This window comes from Hylaeus volcanicus, unplaced genomic scaffold (genome assembly GCF_026283585.1).
Source record: "Hylaeus volcanicus isolate JK05 unplaced genomic scaffold, UHH_iyHylVolc1.0_haploid 12237, whole genome shotgun sequence".
NCBI lineage: Eukaryota > Metazoa > Arthropoda > Insecta > Hymenoptera > Colletidae > Hylaeus > Hylaeus volcanicus.
The window spans coordinates 188345-207450 of NW_026533172.1; the positions used below are offsets into that span (position 1 = coordinate 188345).

Here is a 19106-nt window from a genome sequence, read left to right on the forward strand (position 1 = left end):
TAAAATGTTCACAGTTGTGCTTTAATTTTTCGTATAGAGTTTAATTTTTTACATTATATAGAAATTTATTATGAACCATATGTACATTACAAAAAAAAGTAATAAATTTTCCATAACTAGTTGTTTTGCAAAACTTTTTTAAAAAAATAGACTTTTATTTAAAAAAAACGTTGGTCGAAATATATTTGAATACTTTTCTCTCTTTTCCATCAGTGTGCTATAGAAATGAATGATTTACGGTATTCAATTTTTTTTTTAACAAAATGTCTATCTTTGTACAAAACCTTTACAAAACATAAATCAAACGTACTCTATATAAAAAGGAAATAAAATAAGATAAAAAAACGAGTTTTACTGTAAATCAACTTTAATAAACTTGTGTATAGCACAAAGGTTTTATTGTATATTTTAAAAAAAAATCGCTTCTTAAAGTTAAAAAAAAGATCAAAGAAAACAAATAAAAAAAAGGAACTAGGAATCTTTTTGATTTTCTGTTATAGGTGCTTGCGCTACTGAAACATTGCGTGACATTAAATCAATCAAGTAAGAGTCATCCGAATTCTCTTTTTGATGAAAAGAAAGTCTTAAATCACCTAGCCATCTATCTAATGGTTTTGTAAATGATATCGACTCGATTGTAAATGATAAATCATCTACTGAATCTGTACATGTTGCTGAAGAAAGAAAATTAAAATCCTTACTACGAACCATATCTTCCATTTGTACTGCGTCGAACGATTTTAGAGTAGGCGGATGAAGAAAAGAAGTATTCATACTAATTTTAGTGGAATCGCACACATTACTAGGAACTGTTCGTTTTAATAAATGACCATCATCGTTTGACTTGTGAGAAACCATGTCATTATTTAAATGTCTGATCAGATCAATTCCACACTCTTCATGGCTACTTGATTTCTTGAAAATAAAATTCTTATTATTACAGCTGTTAACATTCACATAAGTGTCGTCAATTTGTCGTTCACACCCTTGTTCTTTTTTGAATGCATCACTAAATAAATTAGACTCTTCTGTAGCCTTCAAATCCAAATTTAATTTATTTTTCTCTGAAACAATCAAGCATGAAACACAACAAATTCGTGTTTAGTAAAACAATATAACTATTTTTTTATGACGTAAGATTACCAATGTGCCTACCCAGACAACCCTCTTGTTTGTTACTTAATCTTTTGTAACCGGGAATCCAACATCCTAAACCAAGAGGAAGTATATACTCTTGACGTTTTAACGATTCATTCTCGACTTTGGGGGCCTCACCTCCTAGCGGCACCCTCTGTCGTTTACAACCGATTTAAATGCGACCAATATAAAAAAACATACCAACGTATTTGAAAACCGTAAGACTTCATCTATAACATCAGACCACTCTGGAATTAGTCGCAAAAAATCCTGTAACTCCTACACGTCGCAAAAATGAGAGGACAGTTTTGAAAACCATTGTTTGAAGGTACTGTAGACGAAAATGTGCACGTCTAACGAATTCTTAATGTAATAAGTGATATAATATTGTCATACGCACATTGACGCGTTTCATTTCATACCTTAGGATACTCATGCGTTTTGATACATATTAATGACGCAAGGTGAAGCGTATGGATGAAAGACCCTTTTATAAAGTTGGTATGTTTTTTTCGACGAATATGAATATTTTTTTCCATACGCACTTGTTTGTAGTTTCTATAAAAGTTGGACATTTGTTGAAAAAAAAACAAGACCGTTTAGTTTTTTGGCCTTACTTAATAATGTCCGTCATATGTGACAACAAATGGGTCTTCATCAGCAAAACAGTCAGGATATGTTCACTACATTGTCTTTCCTCTTTAACATTGTCTTTAGTTTGAACTGTGTAACGTGAATCGGGTTGCAAAAGTACTTCAATTTTTTGCAATGGGTTTTCCATTAAAACAATTGACTGGAAAATTTCACTAGAAATAAAAAATGTGAAAAGACAACTTTAATTTTTTTCTATTAACGTACGCAATGGCTATATGTAATGCAGTGTTCCAATGATTCATTACAAACCAACGGACGAGTGTGTTTAGAAAAATTGGTGTAGCGATCAGTAACCTCTAAATCAAACAATCAATTGAAAGCAACTAAAAATAAAATAAAATTTTTGTACCGACTCTTTTGTGCCCTGCAGCAAAATGGTAGCTAATTTAAGAATACTAATACATTCAATGCCGATACGGGGATAAGCTCCATAAGGCAAATGGACTAGAAAATTCGTTGTTTTGTTAGTGTTGGGTTTCATGTTTTGATTGTCGTTATCTAGAAAAAAATTTAAGCTTTTGAGTGTTCTTGAAATCGAATTGTTTTTTTCATGCTGCATAGTTCCTAAGAAAAACAGACACATCGTATTTTTTATGACTGCATATTCTGTATGATATAAATGTTGCTAGTGTATGATAAAATATATATCAAAACATGCATTTAATATGTTATAAGATTAATGAAAAAAATATTTTCTTGTTTAACAACGCTACACATTATTTTTTTACTAATTTTCAAAATACCATTAATCATAGTATGGGGATCCCTGGAATCGTTTATAAAAACATTTTCGGTGTTTTGAGTACATTCCAACAATATCTTCTCATCGTTTTGAAACAGCGATTGGCTTTCTTTTGACAGGTTTTCTTCGAAACCCGTAATGTTCTTATGATAATTACTAGAGAGATGGTCAACTGGGTGGATCTTAAAAATCTCGGCATCTTTTTGACTATCTTGTGTTCTAAAGCATTTTAACATGACAAGGAGTGAGGTTTGAACAAAAATTAAACGAACATACGGCAACAATACTGTTGTATCAAAAAACAACGCTTTTGAAGAATCCATTTTATTAGTTTTTGTCGGCATTGCTAAAAATGACAACATAAAGACACGTCTACTTTTTGTATTGAATGACAACTGGAGTTCTGATTTGAATTAAACTTTTTTGATTGTGCAATTATTTTTTTTTTAATGTACAACTTACTTATAGAACACTCTTCATCGTCACTGTTATGACCGCCACTTGTTGAATTGGAACTTTTGCTACCGATTCCAGATTGGTTTAGTTTTTTTACAACGTTTTCTCGTTCACTCAAATTTTTATTTATATTTTGGAATATAATTTGAAAAAATGGGGCAATCCATTTTTCCAAAAAAAAACAATGTGCCAAAACTTCAAGTTCTTCTGGAATGTGGTTCCATGCCTTCTCGTTATGATACATCAATAAACAGGGTTTCAAAAACAAAACATCCGGGTTATACTTCCATATTTTAAAATCACGAGAAGTTTCATACCTGACTAGATACCAATTAAAATAAAAAACATTTCACAAAAATAAGTTTAAAAGGCCTACAAATATTTTTGATAGCTTCATTAAACAAAATATTTCCATTTAATGAATCCTTTACTGTGTCATTAGATTTATCAAAAACGCTTTTACAGGCTTCATTGCCACAATCCGTATCATTCAACGGTAGGCTAGTTTTTGTATTTTTTTCATTGGAATCGCTATCTAGAAAAAACAATTAGGAATCGGTTTACTATACAACCACGATAGAACGTAGTCATGAATTTAGTTATAAACTTGTTCTATTTTGTTACACTAATCAAATAAAAATAAAATTATAGAGTATTATTCAAAATAAAAAACTACAAACAAAAAACGTAAGTTTTAGATTTTTGTTCAACCGTGAATTCAAAAAAATAAAATTGAAATAGCTCCGTTACTTTACCTAAAAAAGAAGTCAAGGAATAGGATCCTAGAGGTTTTGAGAAAAAAGTTTTAAAAAAAAACGACTGCTTAGAACTGTGTTGATCACTTGATGAACACAAAGTTTGTTTGTTTAAACTTTTATTCCTCAGATATCGAGTTACAGAGTTTAACAAAGATAGAATTCTAACAATCACCTTTATGGTTATAACACTCTAATAACAAACCATTACACATTCTTTGAGTTAAAGTATACTTTTAAAATGAGAAGCTTACAAAAGTCGTCAAACATTGTAAAAAAATTTTGCATGCTGTCGGACATGTTAAAGATAAAATGTATTTTTCGAAATGTAAATTTTTGCGGTGAAGGGAAAAAGACTCCCCATCATTTTCTAAGACTATGTAATACCATTGACACCATTTTTTTTTTTTTTTACATACATAAAATTTGCTCCAAAATAAATAAAATATTTTCTTGCCTCTAAAGAATAAAATAATTTTATTTAGAAATTAAAATTTGAACATTTAATAAATTAAAGTTACCCGGAAACACAAATCCATTGATAATTCACTTTCTTGAAATAAAGCATCTTCTCTTATAAGCACTAAGAGAGCTAGCATAACTCTTGATGGATGATAAAGTGTCTGAAATAAAAAAAACCATGTTTTTAAAGAAAGCTTATGTTCGTTTTGAAACCCATTTAAAAACTACATACTAACGAAACTGTGTCTTGTAAAAGGAATCCGCTAACTAAGTCTGCTATAGCGCGTTGGTGACAGCATAGAAGCAATTGACGTAAAATCCACTCTTTTTTCTTCAGGTAAACAGTTAGCTGAAATATTGTGAGAAATTTTTTTTTGTATTCAGGTTCAGATACAGCACTTGTTTACCAAACCAGCCTGCTGGTGATACATTGCCGCAACAATACGACTAAAGTAACCACACAGAATAGGATCATTCACGGCTTTAGAACTTGTTTTTCTTGTGCTTGTCCAATTATAGGGTTTACTAATGTTAGTATCTTTTTTTTAAGTTGTTAAAGCATAATATAAAAATTAAAAAAAAATTATTTTTACCTGCTAAAGAGTGACGTCTTCTTGTATTCAAATAAGAGGACTTTGAAGAACTTGTTGATCTACAAGAAGAACAGAAGCGTCGTTTTTTTGTTTTCTCAGGTGCTAAAAAATTCCATAAAGCTTCTAAAACATGTGCGCAATCATTGTCAAAGAACCGCCTGAAAATGAAATGTCGGTTGTATCAATAAATTAGATTGAGAGTTTACATTAAAAATGAGGGTGATTCAGTACACAACAATTCGCAAGACAAAAAAGGATATCGAAAACATTCTGCTTCAGAAGCATTTGGTAAGGGAAGTTGAGTGCAATATGCAACAAGGCGATACAATGTCGTAGGGAGTAATACGAAGTCAGCAATGACACTATTCATTTGAATTTGCTAAAGAAAAAGCAACATTAACAAAAAATTAATAACCTTTATGAATTTATTCTTTGAAGATAATAGATGAAATCACTTTTACTAATAACTAAAGAATTGTGTATACAAAATTTTACATGACTTGTTTTTTCACAATGCATTATTAATTGAAAAAAAAGACACCATTTGTTAATTGCAAATGAAAGCATGAAAGGATTCTTTAGAAAACGTCTTTTAAAAAAAAAGAATTTTCTTTTGTTATTTTTACATAGTAGATTTGGCAATATAAGGGTTTACGCCGCTAAAATAACATGTCTGCTCAATGCACTTAAAATGTTTACTTGCAGAATATCTTCTTGATCCAAAAGAATCTCTAAAGAATAATTATGAGCGGACATTGAATTATTTGAACATTCACGCTTGCAAACGTCGGTAGTGGGTAGCACCGAAAAATTCTTGAGTAACATTGATGGTTTAGCGATATGTTTAATAAAAATTCATTTATTTTGAATATAAACAATCAAAAAATAATATCAAAATAGCTACTGTAAAATGTGATTTTCGCAAGATTTTTTGAGTCAAAAAAAAACCTGTTATCCCTTACTCAAAATTTTGTTGTATTGAGAAGGAATGAGGTGTTAACCAAAAAGTAAACACAACTTATACTATTGATATGTTGCAGTATGAAAAATAACTCTGACGTTTTGAACTTGCTCAAGTTAAAAAAAGGTGACGCTAATTCTTATAAAGATTCAACGTTCATTCTACTACATCTTGTCATAAATCCACTTTCCGAACACATTTTATTTTATACCAAAACTACCTATACTTTGTAAAGTGCTACCAGGTATAAACAGCTATAAAATTACCACATATTATTGACAGTTTATTAAAATTTTTGTTTAAAATTATAAACATTCTTAGCCTTATAAACTTAAACATAATAAACAGCACATGCAGAACCGTTAGGCGATTTTTTTTTTTTGTAATAGTTTCATAAAAAAAAACAGCGCATTGCTATAAGTTGTTAGTATATTTAGTCCTAACTACACTCTATTGCACTTTAAATATTTTTTTAAGTCAATGCTGTAGTGTAATGAAAACTTGCACAAAAAAACACTTTGTACTTGCCATGTGTTTATGACATTGTTAAATCAACATTATTTACTTCGACGCATTCCCTAGCTTTCGAAACGTTCTTAAATAACAACAAAGCGTCTAAAGTATGAAGATTCAATTTAAAAAGTGATCCTAAATTTGAATGAATTTTTCGGACATTGCGTAGTAACAATAAACATATACTGTACAGATCCGTTCGACTAGAGTCTAAAACACAAAAACGGCAACATGCAACACACACAAGAAATGAAGTGTTACCTAATTGAAATAACGAAACTTCTTTTTTATCTTGAATGCTGTCATGATTCGTTTTGTAAATCTCATGTTTACAATCGATTTGTTGTAAAACAGAAAGATGACAAGATAAAATACAAGTTAGCCAGTGTAAATGAAATTGAAGATGAGGACTTCCACCAAGAGATGTTGACAAGTCAGGGGTAGATAAATTAATATCTTCGTTAATTTGATTTTGACTTGGTTCCATTAAACATATACGTAGAAAATTTAATAAAGCAGGAAGAAAAAGTGGAGGAATTGATTCAACAACTACACCAATATATTTGTATGGAATAGATACATAGACGCGAGATAACCACATAAAATCGTTTAAGCCTAATGCTAGTATCATTGCCTAACAGTAAAGTAACGATTTCATAACGTTGTCAATTGGTAATACTTAAAAAAAAAATCCTACTTGAGCAGGATTTTTTTTTAAAACATTAAGGATACTCTCGGGTGAAACTTTTTTAGTTATTAAATTAGGTCGAAACGTGTCTAAAGAACTTATTCCTGAAGCCTGATAACTTCCCATGGAACGATTAGATAAAGCCATACAGTTCTATAAGAATAACAGCGAATGACAAATTTTTTTGTAAGATGAGAAAAAATCATGAAAACGTTTTAGTTAAAAGAGAAAACAAGCGTTTACTTTGGAGTCTAGAGAAAAAGTGAACAATCCATGACTGGTGGCAGCACACCATTGTTGACCATCCTGAGAGAAAGCTAATTTCCATATTTTAAATTTTTTGCGCTCATGCAACGGTTTTAAATCACCAACTTCAATACCAGGCAATGCTTTATGCTAAAAGTTTTTTTTTTATTACAATGAAATAAAAAATTAATATAAAATCATTTTCTTACCTGTTGAATTCGTTTTTGTTGTCGTGTCACTTCATCTTCGTCCGAATCAGATGCATCAATTTCTTGTATAGAGAATCCACTTTCAGTCATCAATTTGGAGTTCAATTCTATCAATATGCTATCAAATGAGATATTCTTAGACAAAGATACTGAATGTAAAAGTTCACGCGTATCCGAAGCGTAGATACAAACCTAACAGTCATACGAATTCATCTATCTAACGCAAACATTGAGAAAAATAGTAATTATTACCCGAGGTGAAGTTTGGGAAGCTGCCAAAAGCCATGAACCGTTGGATGAGTATACAATTGTTGTAAAATGTTGATTCTGTAGTACTCCAGAACCCACAGAAGTAGCGTTTGTTTTCTAAAAAATAAAAACCAGTATAAGAATATAATATAGCTACACTTAACTTTCTCAAATACCTTCTCAGATGTACTACGGGAATTGTTAGCTGCATACTTATCAGAAACATTTCGGCCCGATTTTATATCACGTAAACCGTCAATACTGCCAAGTACCTGATGCAGAAAGCATGTACAAACCACAGTTGACATTGACTTATAAAATCATACTGTAGCATCCTGAACATTCCAAAACCATATATTTCCGCATAATGTTGACACCGCAATTTGATTATTGCCTCGTGGATCGAACGCTAAGCAAAGAACACTGCTTGAATGACACAAAGGCTCAGCTTCTCCTCCCTTGCCAATACGACCAAACAATGTCCAAACCCTTAACGTTTTATCCCAAGAACTTGAAATTAATGTACCCGAACGATTAGGATGAGGGTCAAACATAACACATGAAATGCAAGCCTCGTGTCCGGACAAATATTCGATTTGTTTTCCCGTCTGATATTATTTAAATGTATAATAAATTAAGACTTCTTAAATAAGAAAGACACTTTAAAAGACAGTGCACCTGTAGTGACCATACGTAAAGGCTGTACTCCGTTCCCCTAGTACCCGCAACAATCAACTCTCCACTTCCATCAATAGCGAGGCAAAAAAATTGTATTCCGTTTTGCGTGCTACTAAACGTTCGAAAACAACGATACCGTGCTAGATCATAACAACGAACGGTTCCATCGTTACTCGCCGATATGACTGCGTTTCCCTACATTTTTCAATACAATTCTTTAAAAATGACGCAGAACCAAATACTTGTGGTGTGAATACGATATCATTGATTGGAGCCACATGGTCAGTGAATGTCATGTAATTAAATCCAGACACGGAGTCCCACAACTTCAGTTTACCGTCCTCTCCACCCGTTGCTACAGCTACACTCCTTTGTATTAATCCCAAAGACGACGAGCTCTTATTGTCACCTCCTATACGGTTTTGAGTGACTCTATCCAGAGTAGGACAACAAGCTACACAGCGTATACCCGTTCCATGTGCTTGCTGCTTTAAAATGTAGGTTTCACTTTTCCATTCCCAAACGACAATCTATTAAAACAAGAACATTCATATTCTCATTTATTTAAAGTCGAAACTAATTTTGGAGAAATTTCACGTACCTGGCCAGCGTAAGAATTTCCGATAGCCAACCATTCTCCGTCAGACGTTATCTCAAGAGCATCTAAAGGAGAGTTACCAATGGATAATGTGTAAAGTGCTGCGAAATCTGGTGTCGAATATAAACAAATTAGACCATTACTAAACCCAGTGGCAAGAAGATTTATTAAAGAATTATAGGCAACTTGAGATATAAGTGCACCACCAGACTGATTGCAAAAAACCTTGCACTCCATCTTCCAAGATCCTTTGGAATAATCTGGTAGCTTATTTTTATTTTCGGAATTATCACTTTGTTTTGTTTCAAAATTTTCGGCAAGACGTTTCTTTCTTAATTCCCGATGAACATTTTTTTCATCATCTTTGCTTAACGAATGAGTAGGAACTCTTTGTAAAGAAAAAGCTCTATTTTCTGTTGAACTCCCAAGTATTTCATCCTGTTCATGTTTTTCAACGTCCGTCATCCAGTTCCACGAAATCATAGTTCCATCAGTCGCGACACCTATCACGTATTTCATATTTTGGCTAAAAAATGCTCCGCAAAGAGGCGATCTAATGAATTTAATTAAAAAAATAAACATTACAATTGGGAAAAAGAAAACGATGTGGTGAATAAACTAACCGATGTTCTACAAATGTCAAAACCTTAAAACCCTCTTTAGGGTTGCAACTGAATATGCGCACTGTTAAATCTTTTGAACCAGTACAAACGTATTCGGAATCACAACTCCAACATACAGAAACAATAGTGTCAGCATGATGTTGAATTTTCCGACGTAACGAGCAAAACCAACGGTTTTCCATTGTAGGAACATCCCAAAATTTCAATGCTTTTTGAGACGCTGTCGCTAAATACTTTCCACACGATGAAAATTTTGCTGCCGAAATGGGATGAGAAAACGAGAATCGACTCAAAATCACACTATTTGTACTATTCACAACAACAGCTCTGCCTATTACGTCTATCGTTATAAGAATATTCATAATTGGTGAACATAAAATATATTGAATGTTTTGACGCGCTTCAAACGGCAATGTTTGCACTCGATTTTGACGTAAATCGTAAACTGTTACTCGGTTTGAGGAAGGAACTAGCAAACAGTTTCCTGTTTTATCAAACGTTATTTGACCTCCTTCAAAAGGTGCACCACATACGTTTGCAAACGTATACGACGACATTGAAGTCTATTTTCGTCAAATTCACGGTTTTTGCGATAAAGGTTTCAGGTGAAACTGTAAACTCTAATTTAGTATGTGGTACACAATCACAATATCCGTTCACCACGTTTCTTTTAGTTATACTAATACTTTAGTAAACCAAAGTATACATGAATTTTTTTTAACTATAGAGTTTACAACAGCACGTTTAAAATCCGGAGTTGTATAATTAAATTTTTCTTTACTAGTACAATTCGACTTTCTTAATGCATAGGCTTTTACTAAAAGTTTTTTTTTCCATTTTTTAATAAACACTTTTAAAATTAAAAAAAAATTTTCAATTTCATAAAACCAAATTTTTTGTTAGCGGAAAAATTGAACTTGATTGCAGATTAACTAAAAAAATAGTATTTTGTTTATCTGTTAATTAAAACAAATATCTTTGGATTCTTTTATTAGCATGAGATTACAAAATGATACGCAGTTAGATGCTTCAGGTAATATACAAGCATGCTAAATCTTTTAATAGCTTTAAACATAATTTCTTGTTTTAGTTTTTCGCGGGTGACTAATTAAAGACTTTGTAATTCTTATCTTTGTCAGTATAATACGATGTTACTACTAGGGTATTTGAAGGAATACTTCAATTTTGTAGGTCCATTCTCTATATCAATAGTGAATACTACTACATTTTTGTTTTTTGATCAAATCGTGACTAATGCAATAAGCCGGGTGAATTGATTTTCCTGAGATTTTCCCATTGAGAGACAGAGCAGCAAGACCGAAAAATGTATGAAAGACATCAGGTATATTACCGGGAGAATCCGCTATACCTCCTTTCAAGTGATACAAACACCATTGTTAAGAATGGTGAATCATCGCTAGTGCCCATACCGTCAAATTCATCTTGAGAATTAACTATAAATGTTTCTAACGCGTTAGCGTCTACCCAGTGATCTCGATCTGAATAAAAAAATGAAAAAAGAAGTCCACAGTATATAACGACTTTATACTTATTAAGTTCAACGAGGCGACAATCCACCATGAATAACACACGTCTGAAGCTTTTTCAGGTCTGCCATTGAATCCCCCACAGGGCATTGGAAGCTGACGCTCGGCTAGCCAGTACCCTAACTTATCCTTTGCACAAAAACGGAAAGAGTATTACAACGTCTTTTGTTAGTTTGCAAATTTAAATTACACTTACTGCATCCACAACATCTTCTGAAACTCCAAGAAGAAATAAGCCTTAAACATTTAAACGAACAATGTTTGTTTACATAATACACCAAGCATGATTTCACTAATAAACAATCAACAACGCTTTATCCATCCTTCACCTTCGATTTTTTTTTTTGTTTCATTTAAAAAAAAAGTTAGTAGAAAAGGATGCTGCATGTAACTGTACTATTCCTTAAATTATTTATTGGAATGTTACGTTACACATTTAAAATGAAATAAATAACTAAACAAATTACCATCAAAAGAAGGCCAGATTGAAATTAACTAGAATAACTTTTTTATATAAAGAACAAAACATTAAACCATACTTGCAACACAACAATACGTATATGCAGCGTGAGACTCTGCGTCAGGAATGCCACCAAAACCAGAATCCTCATTTTCACACCTAAAGACCTCGCTGTATCATTTAATTCATATCGTTGTGTTTAAATTTTCAAAAACCTTTGAATCCAAGTGACAGCAGCCTGTTTATTAAGTAAGTGGAGATTTCCTAACAATTGTAAGGATGCAACGGCACAGTACATGAAACGAGCATCAACTTCTCCCCATTTATCCCCACTAAACGAACCATCTGGCTTCTAAAAGTTATTTGTAATACGCTTGGAAAAAAACGTTTATATACTTGTAAAGAAACAATCCACTGGCTCAAAGTATCCCGTTCCTTTACAACAAGTTGAAACGAACCCAAGATTATTAAAGAACAAATAGCATACTAAAAAGTATTTTATAACCAAGGTTTTTTCTCTTTATGGCTAACAAAACATTAATACCAATGTTGAAGTTAAATGTGCATCTTGTTGTGGAGCATAGCCATATCCACCTAAAGAATCTTTTGACATTTGTATAAACTCCGTTACTTTTTGTATAAAAATATCAGATCCTTCAAACAAACCAGACATAGAATGGGATGTCATTAAAGATGTCCAGATAGAGCTTAAACCATGCGGTAAATCAGTTCCTGGTAGAAGTAAATAAAGAGCATTGAGACCCCAATATGTGTTTCCCATGCGCAAATGTTGAGTATGTAATGTCACTGTCGATGAGTCCTCAAAAAAAGACTTTAATATAAAAATGACATGTTTCTCCCAATTCATTGTAGGTGTTAAAGGTTGATCCGATTTCTCTACTATCATGTTAATTTTTTTTCTTAGAAAAATAAAAAAAAGATAAGAAGGCTTAATTTGTTTGAATTTAACCCAGTATTAAAAAAAAACACATTTTATGTGTTTAAATTTCTTCTTTCGCAGTTATCAAAACCGTCAATTTTTTATTTACGATGTATGTTTGAAAGTAATTTCCAGATTTGAGGAACGTTATCGCATCATTGTAAAACTTTCTATAGCATGAAACTTTCTATTCGTCTTGCTGCTTTTTCATTAAGATGAGCCTTGACATTTGGACAAATTAAGAGAAATCAATTATTACTTTAATACTAAATAACTTTCGTAAAACGTGCTAGAGAGCATCCTGATCCGTGACTCTTTCGAAGCTTCATGAATTTTTACATGTAACTGCATGGACAGGCCTCACAAATGAAGGCGTTTTAGCCTTCGCTGAATGATCATCAACTGAAACGAATTATTGAATAAAAAAAGATTCTTTATAATAGAAAATCAGAGAAATGTTAGAAGCGTGTATACGTCAAGGAGCTTTATTAAAAAGAGTCTTTGATGCTATTAAAGAAATGGTTCCCGAAGTTAATTTAGAGTGTACACCTTCCGGAATACAATTACAAGCCATGGATAATTCCCATGTCTCTCTTGTGAGCTTAGACCTCAAAGAACAAGCTTTTGAAACGTATCAATGCGATCGTTCCAGATCATTAGGACTTAACATGGTAGCCGTTTCTAAAATGTTTAAACATTGCGGCAATGACGACGCAGTAATAATTCGTCATATAGATGATCAAGATAAAATATCATTTGTATTTGAAGCTACAAGTATGTTTTTTGTGTCTACTAAAAGTATGAAAATTCGGTTAAGCGTGTTTTTTTATTAGCTGAAGATCGTGTCTCCGATTTCGATTTGAAACTTATGAATATTGAACAAGAACATCTTTCTGTACCTGACTCTGAATTCCCTGCTAAAATTACACTTCCTTCAAAACAATTCCAACGTATTTGTTCTGATTTAGGTCAATTTTCGGATTCATGTATGTGGATATAATATTTTTTATTAAAAAACAACTTCTTTGTGCTTGTTGTGGTTATTATGTATTTCTTTCTTCTACAGTAACAATTGAAGCAAGCCACAAACTTGTTAAATTCTCGGCATCTGGAGATATAGTAGGAGGAAACATAACACTACGACCACGTGAATCCACAGAAGAACGTGTTGAAATTGAAACTGAGTCCCCACAATATAAAGTACAGCTTTCATTTGCTGTTCGTTATCTCAATTACTTTAGTAAAGCAGCGCCGTTGGCTAGTCATGTGCAATTAAAACTAGCCGATAATCTTCCTTTAGAAGTGACATTTTATTTAAATGATAACACTAATGTTGGCCGTTTACGTTTCTATTTAGCCCCGAAAATGGAAGAAGAATCCGAATCTCAGAATGCAGCCAGCTAAAGTTTTTTCAGTCTTATCAGTATTTTGACCACTTTAAACTCTTAATGTGTGTATAAATTTTTGTAGTCACTGTCTTCATGTAATGATTTGTATACGTACTGTAGACTCATACTGTAAAGCTTTGATAGAAATACTACTGTTAAAAAAAGAAAGTTTACATTGATAGTCTACAAGTTTGAATAGTTAATTTTTGAAAAAATTGTTGCGTTATTAATGAACATTTTTGAAAGGTAATTTGTGTGTTGAAATTGAAACTTGTTTGACACTAAGAAACTCAGTAGAACCGCATAATTTGCATGTTTTCAAAATCTTTAAAAAGGTTCACTTTAACGATTCACACAAAAAATAATATTGCATTCCTCAGATGAATTAAATGATGTGAATTCGAGATATTTCGTTTTTTTTTTTTATTTTATTATTGTATTTAATAAACATCTCCACAATCGGGAATAAAAATGAATTTTGTATTAATGGAGCTCATTCTTTTAACTTCTAAATAAAAAAAAATTTTACATATCCTGGTTATAATTAAACTTTCTACTTCTTCCTTACCCAATTTTCTTATAATTTTGTTGTGACTGCTAATAATTAGTAAAATTCTATATTCAAGTTGAATAACGCATGTCAATGGTTGATATGATTTTCGAAGAAGAGAGCTCACATTGCTTTAATTTCTTAGACATGTTTTACTATTATGCTTCTAACCATCTGTACGATCTTTTCCGTCTTTTATTAGAATCCTCTCTCATGCTTTTACCGATTTCTCTATCAAATAAAACAGCGGTTTTAAGATGGTATGAAACCCAAGAATTACCTATTGCTTTACCTTATGCATTTTGCCTTCTTTTCTTTTCTGCCATTATTAATATATCGTTAAGAATTTCTGCTCCTGTACGTTTTTCTTAATAAAATTGTTAGTATGTAGTTTTTATGTTATTGTTTTTATCAGATTTATGTAGATCTTTTAATTCTTTTTATCTTATTACTTTTATGGTCACTTACCAAAGTGTACTACGATCTTCTACTCAAACGTCAGAAAGCCTTTGGTTGCTCTATCAATTCGAGAGAAAAATATGACTCATCATTTTATGCAGAAAACAAAAAAAAATTAAGGACTGCGTCACACATGATGCATGTTATTCGTCCTTTGCAAAATGAAAACTCTTTCAAGTCTGATCACGTATTAGTACATTTTAAGAATCACACAAATAGTCGAGAAGGAAACTTTCATACATGTGCAAACGAAAACAAAATCATTACGCCTGTTGCTTGTAGTAAAAAATTGTCCCTCAATTTTGTTTTGGAAACGTTAATACACCCTTTCATTCCATTTCGGAATACAAGGATGTTTCATACTTTGACTTCATCAGATATTCAATATTGGAATCATAACATACACAAAAAACTCGCCAATATTTCACACTTATCTTATGAAAAACAAAGAGTTGTTGAAGTCCATTTTTTCAAAACTGCAAAAAATTGTATATCTAAGCTTGATGAATACTATAATCTACAAAATCATTCATTTGTAAGTGTTCAAACTATATTCTTCATTTCTTTTGATTTCGTTATTGTACGGTTTTTTAATCTTTTTTGTAAAAAGAAAAAATATGTTACGCTTTTTTCCAACACTTGTTATAATCTATGTTAATTTTTTTATGTATTTTTTCAGAGTAGGTTTCACTTTAAAAAAACGGATGTTCTAAGAAAGTCCTTTATTTTATATCATGCAATTCACAAAAAATTGCTGTTACCTCAACTCTTTGGACGTGTTATCAAAAATAATTTCACAAAGAAACACCACACTAGGAATATTTACAAAACGACTAAAAACAACATTATGTGTATAACAACCAATGCTGCGCAGAGCGCTCTCCAATGTTATTCTCCTTTTTCTCAGGACAATATAATTTGGATCACATCATATAGCAACAAGCTAAAGTGTTCACCTTATTCAACGCAAAACATTTATCTTTTTTTATTTTTAACAAAATTCATAAACTCTATTAAAACATCTAAGCAACAATACAACAATGATTGGTTAAGTCCAAAGCGTCCTTTCCTTACTCATTCACCTGTCGAGAATATCTCTCTGTCTCTACAACATATCTTCACATATTTTTTCCACACTGTATCCTATTATAAAGACTGCACTCAAATAACGTTACTATACAAATCTAAGACTTTCAACTTTTCTTTTAACGTTAATAAATGTTTTCGAAATTATTGTTTTTTTTTTTTTAAACGTTTACTTCAACTCTCTATGGAACTTGATGAGAAGCATACGACTTGTGAAATTTTTTGTCACTGCTTCCCAGTGTATGTTTTATTCTTTTGTCTTTCTCTATTACTTTTTTTCTGATTTAGGTACTTAAAAGATGATGTTCCGTTATGTATTCAGTGTGTTACAACATTATATCATTCTTCTGTTCGAAATGCTTTTTTAGATTTTTTATTAAAAAACTTCACAATTGCTATGGGGGAAACTTTAACAAAGCATAACAATTCTTTCATGTATCCCGTGCTTAGCTGTTTTTCTTTGGAAATGTATATGCAAATTTTTAAAAAAAGTCTTATTGATTATGGTAACGTGTGCACAAGCAATTTGTTTGTTTTTTTGAAAGAAAAGTTGCCTTCTTGTGAAGACTTACTTACATTAAGTTTTTTTAAAGAATGCAGTAAAATTACAAATGATTTTGTTCTACAATGCTCGCATCTTGTAAATTTAAAATGTATACCAAAAAAACTACTCACAGAAGAATTAAACTTTCAAGTAAAAGAAGCTTTAAAAACGAATTCTCTGCTAAGGTTAAATAAGGCTTTCGACGTCATACATTTTTTCAATATAAAGGTAAACTATTGTTTAATTGAAGCAAAAAAAAAAAAATTCATGTCAATTTTTGACAAGTTTGACCTCTCAAGTACTAGCCATTTTAATTCTTGTTTTTTCTTAGGTTAACGAAGAACTCTGCTCACAAATAGTCGATCGTAGTCAAAATTTAAATTACCAACCAGTGCGATCCTCTTTGCTAAAATTTGTACAAGAACAAGATTATTTCAAAAACATACAAAACGTTTCACGTAGTATCGCAGTTTTTTTAAAATATAAAGATCAAGAAATATTGAAAAACCTTTTGAAAATGACAAATACATCCAAAGAAGTACTAAGTATATCTGTTATGGCAAACTTTATAAAGGCTTGTAATTATTGTGGACATGTTGAATATGGTTTAAAATTATGGTTTACAATGATTGAAAATTGCATTCAACCAACCCCATACATTTTCGGATGCTTATTAGATATGTTAGTATCTAATAACCACGTTATTGAAGCTTTCATTTTTTTACAGAACAGCACTGAATACAATATCAACCCCAATACAGTACATTACAGTATTGTTCTAAAAGGTTGTGCTCAAAAGAAAATGCTTACCAAAGCGTTAGAAGTTTACAAAGATATGAAAGACAAGAATATATTTTGCAACAACATCACCTATAATACATTAATCAATACGTGTATTGTATGTAATAATCCGACAGCTGCAGCTTGTATTGTATCAGATATGTGGTTAAGAAACAAACTGAAACCTGATGTCGTGACTTATTCAACCATTATAAAAGGTTTTTGTGAAAAAAAAAAATTACGGGATGCCATGAATATATTTTTTTTAATGTTATCACATGATGTTGAACCGGATGCAATTACATACAATACACTTTTGGAAGCATATTCTCACGAAGAATCTCCTATACTTATGGATTTAATTTTCAACTGTATGCTACAACGTAATGTGGCACCTTCCCCTTTTACGTTAACTATTATGATTAAGTATTTAGGAAAACAAGGTCAGCTTGCTCGTGCATTAACATTAGCAGATGAGCTGCCTTATCGCTTTCAATTTCAAAAAGATTCTTACGTTTATACAGCTTTAATCGCCGCTTGTATTACATGTAATGATATACCCAAAGCTTTGCAGTTTTTTATCGAATTGAATAAAAGTCCTTACAAGAAGGTTGTTACCGCTCGAACGTTTCGTACTATATGTTTCGGTTGTCTTAAAGCAAAAAATGTTTTGGCTGCTTACGTTTTTGCCTATGAAGCAACAGACCGCCAACTTAATATAGATCAAAATCTTCTTCATGACATTTTCATTGCTCTCAAAGGATTAAATCATCCCAATCATCCCCAATTTCATTACATCTCTTCCTCCCTCGTTTCCCCCACATTTCTTAGAAATGCAATTGCGTGGCTTAAGCGATACGTTCCCTGTCCTCCTCGTTTTAATTTTCCAACCTTACAAAAAATATTCAGCCAGTTTCGCTTACCATCAAATGAACTTCACTATTTGTTTTCCTTTTTCTAATTAAATCTAGTCAACCTTTTAAATTTTCATTTAAGTCAATGCATTATCTTCTGAAACAATTTTTTTTTTTAATAAAATTTTTCATCTTATGGTTATATATATTTGTCAACAAAAACGGAACTACAAGCATAAAAAAAAGTAATTTTTCTTACAAAACTATGAGTTTTAAAATATTTTATAACGTTATAATGCTTTATTTTAAAATCCACCCGTTAACATCAAAATTGCAATAATTCCTTTATTCATTTTTATCAACCAAACATAGATTTTTTTATTTTAGCATTTTTCAAACCCACAATTACAATAAAAAGAAACTTGAATAGAAAACAAATACAATTTCTTTAAAATACTATTCATTATTTAGCTCAATGGATATAAATCAACTAACCGAATTACCACTTGTTATAAAAAAACAAAAATTTTTTTATTATTCTTGGTCTATAGTCAAAAAAGGTTTTTTTTTAAAAGAAAAAAAAAAAATGAACCATGCAACAATAGTTTATTTTTTTTAAATATTTTATCTAACTAATAACACAGCCCACTGAATGTACAAAAGTCACCACAGCTGTACTCTTCACGTTTTTCTGAATGCCGCGATTCGCCTACGTAACCTATCATTGTAATAACATTTATTAAAGCAGCACGTTTTTTCATTATTTAAACAGACCCTTAGCCCAATTTGAGAAGAACGTTTGCTGAGAAAATTCATGCATATGATAATTTTTTTGGGGACTTTTGAAAGTACACTTTTTTATATTTAACTGCCTTTAAATACCTTTTCTTAAAAAAACAGGACAATGAAACGACTAAATTATTGGAAAATAAAG

At 31.4% G+C, this 19106-nt stretch overlaps 5 protein-coding genes across 8 annotated transcripts; 2 read left to right on the top strand and 3 right to left on the bottom strand.

Moving 5' to 3' along the window:
- Positions 1–360: 360 nt before the first annotated feature.
- On the bottom strand, positions 361–6032 carry LOC128883840 (uncharacterized). 4 transcript variants are annotated; one of them, XM_054136632.1, is made up of 20 exons: positions 5499–6032; positions 5006–5178; positions 4800–4957; positions 4614–4744; positions 4439–4555; positions 4266–4367; positions 4164–4203; positions 3999–4120; positions 3745–3937; positions 3366–3524; positions 2996–3310; positions 2810–2879; positions 2535–2752; positions 2141–2355; positions 1996–2087; positions 1755–1943; positions 1560–1695; positions 1339–1416; positions 1156–1291; positions 361–1064 (listed from the first exon to the last, which is right to left on the bottom strand). In XM_054136632.1, the coding sequence occupies exons 1-20, from the start codon at positions 5622–5624 to the stop codon at positions 472–474; spliced, it is 3363 nt and encodes a 1120-aa protein (XP_053992607.1). In that variant the 5' UTR covers positions 5625–6032; the 3' UTR covers positions 361–471. The 4 variants fall into 4 exon arrangements, with proteins under 4 accessions (XP_053992607.1, XP_053992606.1, XP_053992608.1 ...); XM_054136631.1 differs by having other exon boundaries at positions 1144–1291; XM_054136633.1 differs by having other exon boundaries at positions 923–1064; positions 1156–1209.
- Positions 6033–6119: 87 nt separating this feature from the next.
- LOC128883893 (uncharacterized) lies at positions 6120–10238 on the bottom strand. Its single transcript, XM_054136748.1, has 12 exons — positions 9565–10238; positions 8945–9494; positions 8586–8873; positions 8344–8538; positions 7992–8273; positions 7842–7937; positions 7669–7782; positions 7417–7608; positions 7205–7357; positions 6971–7114; positions 6535–6907; positions 6120–6483 (listed from the first exon to the last, which is right to left on the bottom strand). Exons 1-12 carry the CDS (start codon positions 10119–10121, stop codon positions 6296–6298), a joined length of 3132 nt encoding a protein of 1043 aa, XP_053992723.1. The 5' UTR covers positions 10122–10238; the 3' UTR covers positions 6120–6295.
- Positions 10239–10458: 220 nt separating this feature from the next.
- On the bottom strand, positions 10459–12510 carry LOC128883753 (probable geranylgeranyl transferase type-2 subunit beta). The gene is made up of 8 exons (XM_054136436.1): positions 12116–12510; positions 11968–12057; positions 11787–11923; positions 11651–11730; positions 11308–11348; positions 11114–11240; positions 10995–11063; positions 10459–10936 (listed from the first exon to the last, which is right to left on the bottom strand). Exons 1-8 carry the CDS (start codon positions 12476–12478, stop codon positions 10770–10772), a joined length of 1074 nt encoding a protein of 357 aa, XP_053992411.1. The 5' UTR covers positions 12479–12510; the 3' UTR covers positions 10459–10769.
- A 456-nt stretch (positions 12511–12966) lies between these two features.
- Positions 12967–14165, top strand: LOC128883754 (uncharacterized). The gene is made up of 3 exons (XM_054136437.1): positions 12967–13285; positions 13345–13497; positions 13578–14165. Exons 1-3 carry the CDS (start codon positions 12967–12969, stop codon positions 13913–13915), a joined length of 810 nt encoding a protein of 269 aa, XP_053992412.1. The 3' UTR covers positions 13916–14165.
- A 351-nt stretch (positions 14166–14516) lies between these two features.
- LOC128883841 (uncharacterized) lies at positions 14517–18452 on the top strand. The gene is made up of 5 exons (XM_054136636.1): positions 14517–14806; positions 14865–15443; positions 15588–16234; positions 16283–16766; positions 16870–18452. The coding sequence occupies exons 1-5, from the start codon at positions 14537–14539 to the stop codon at positions 18277–18279; spliced, it is 3390 nt and encodes a 1129-aa protein (XP_053992611.1). The 5' UTR covers positions 14517–14536; the 3' UTR covers positions 18280–18452.
- Positions 18453–19106: the final 654 nt, after the last annotated feature.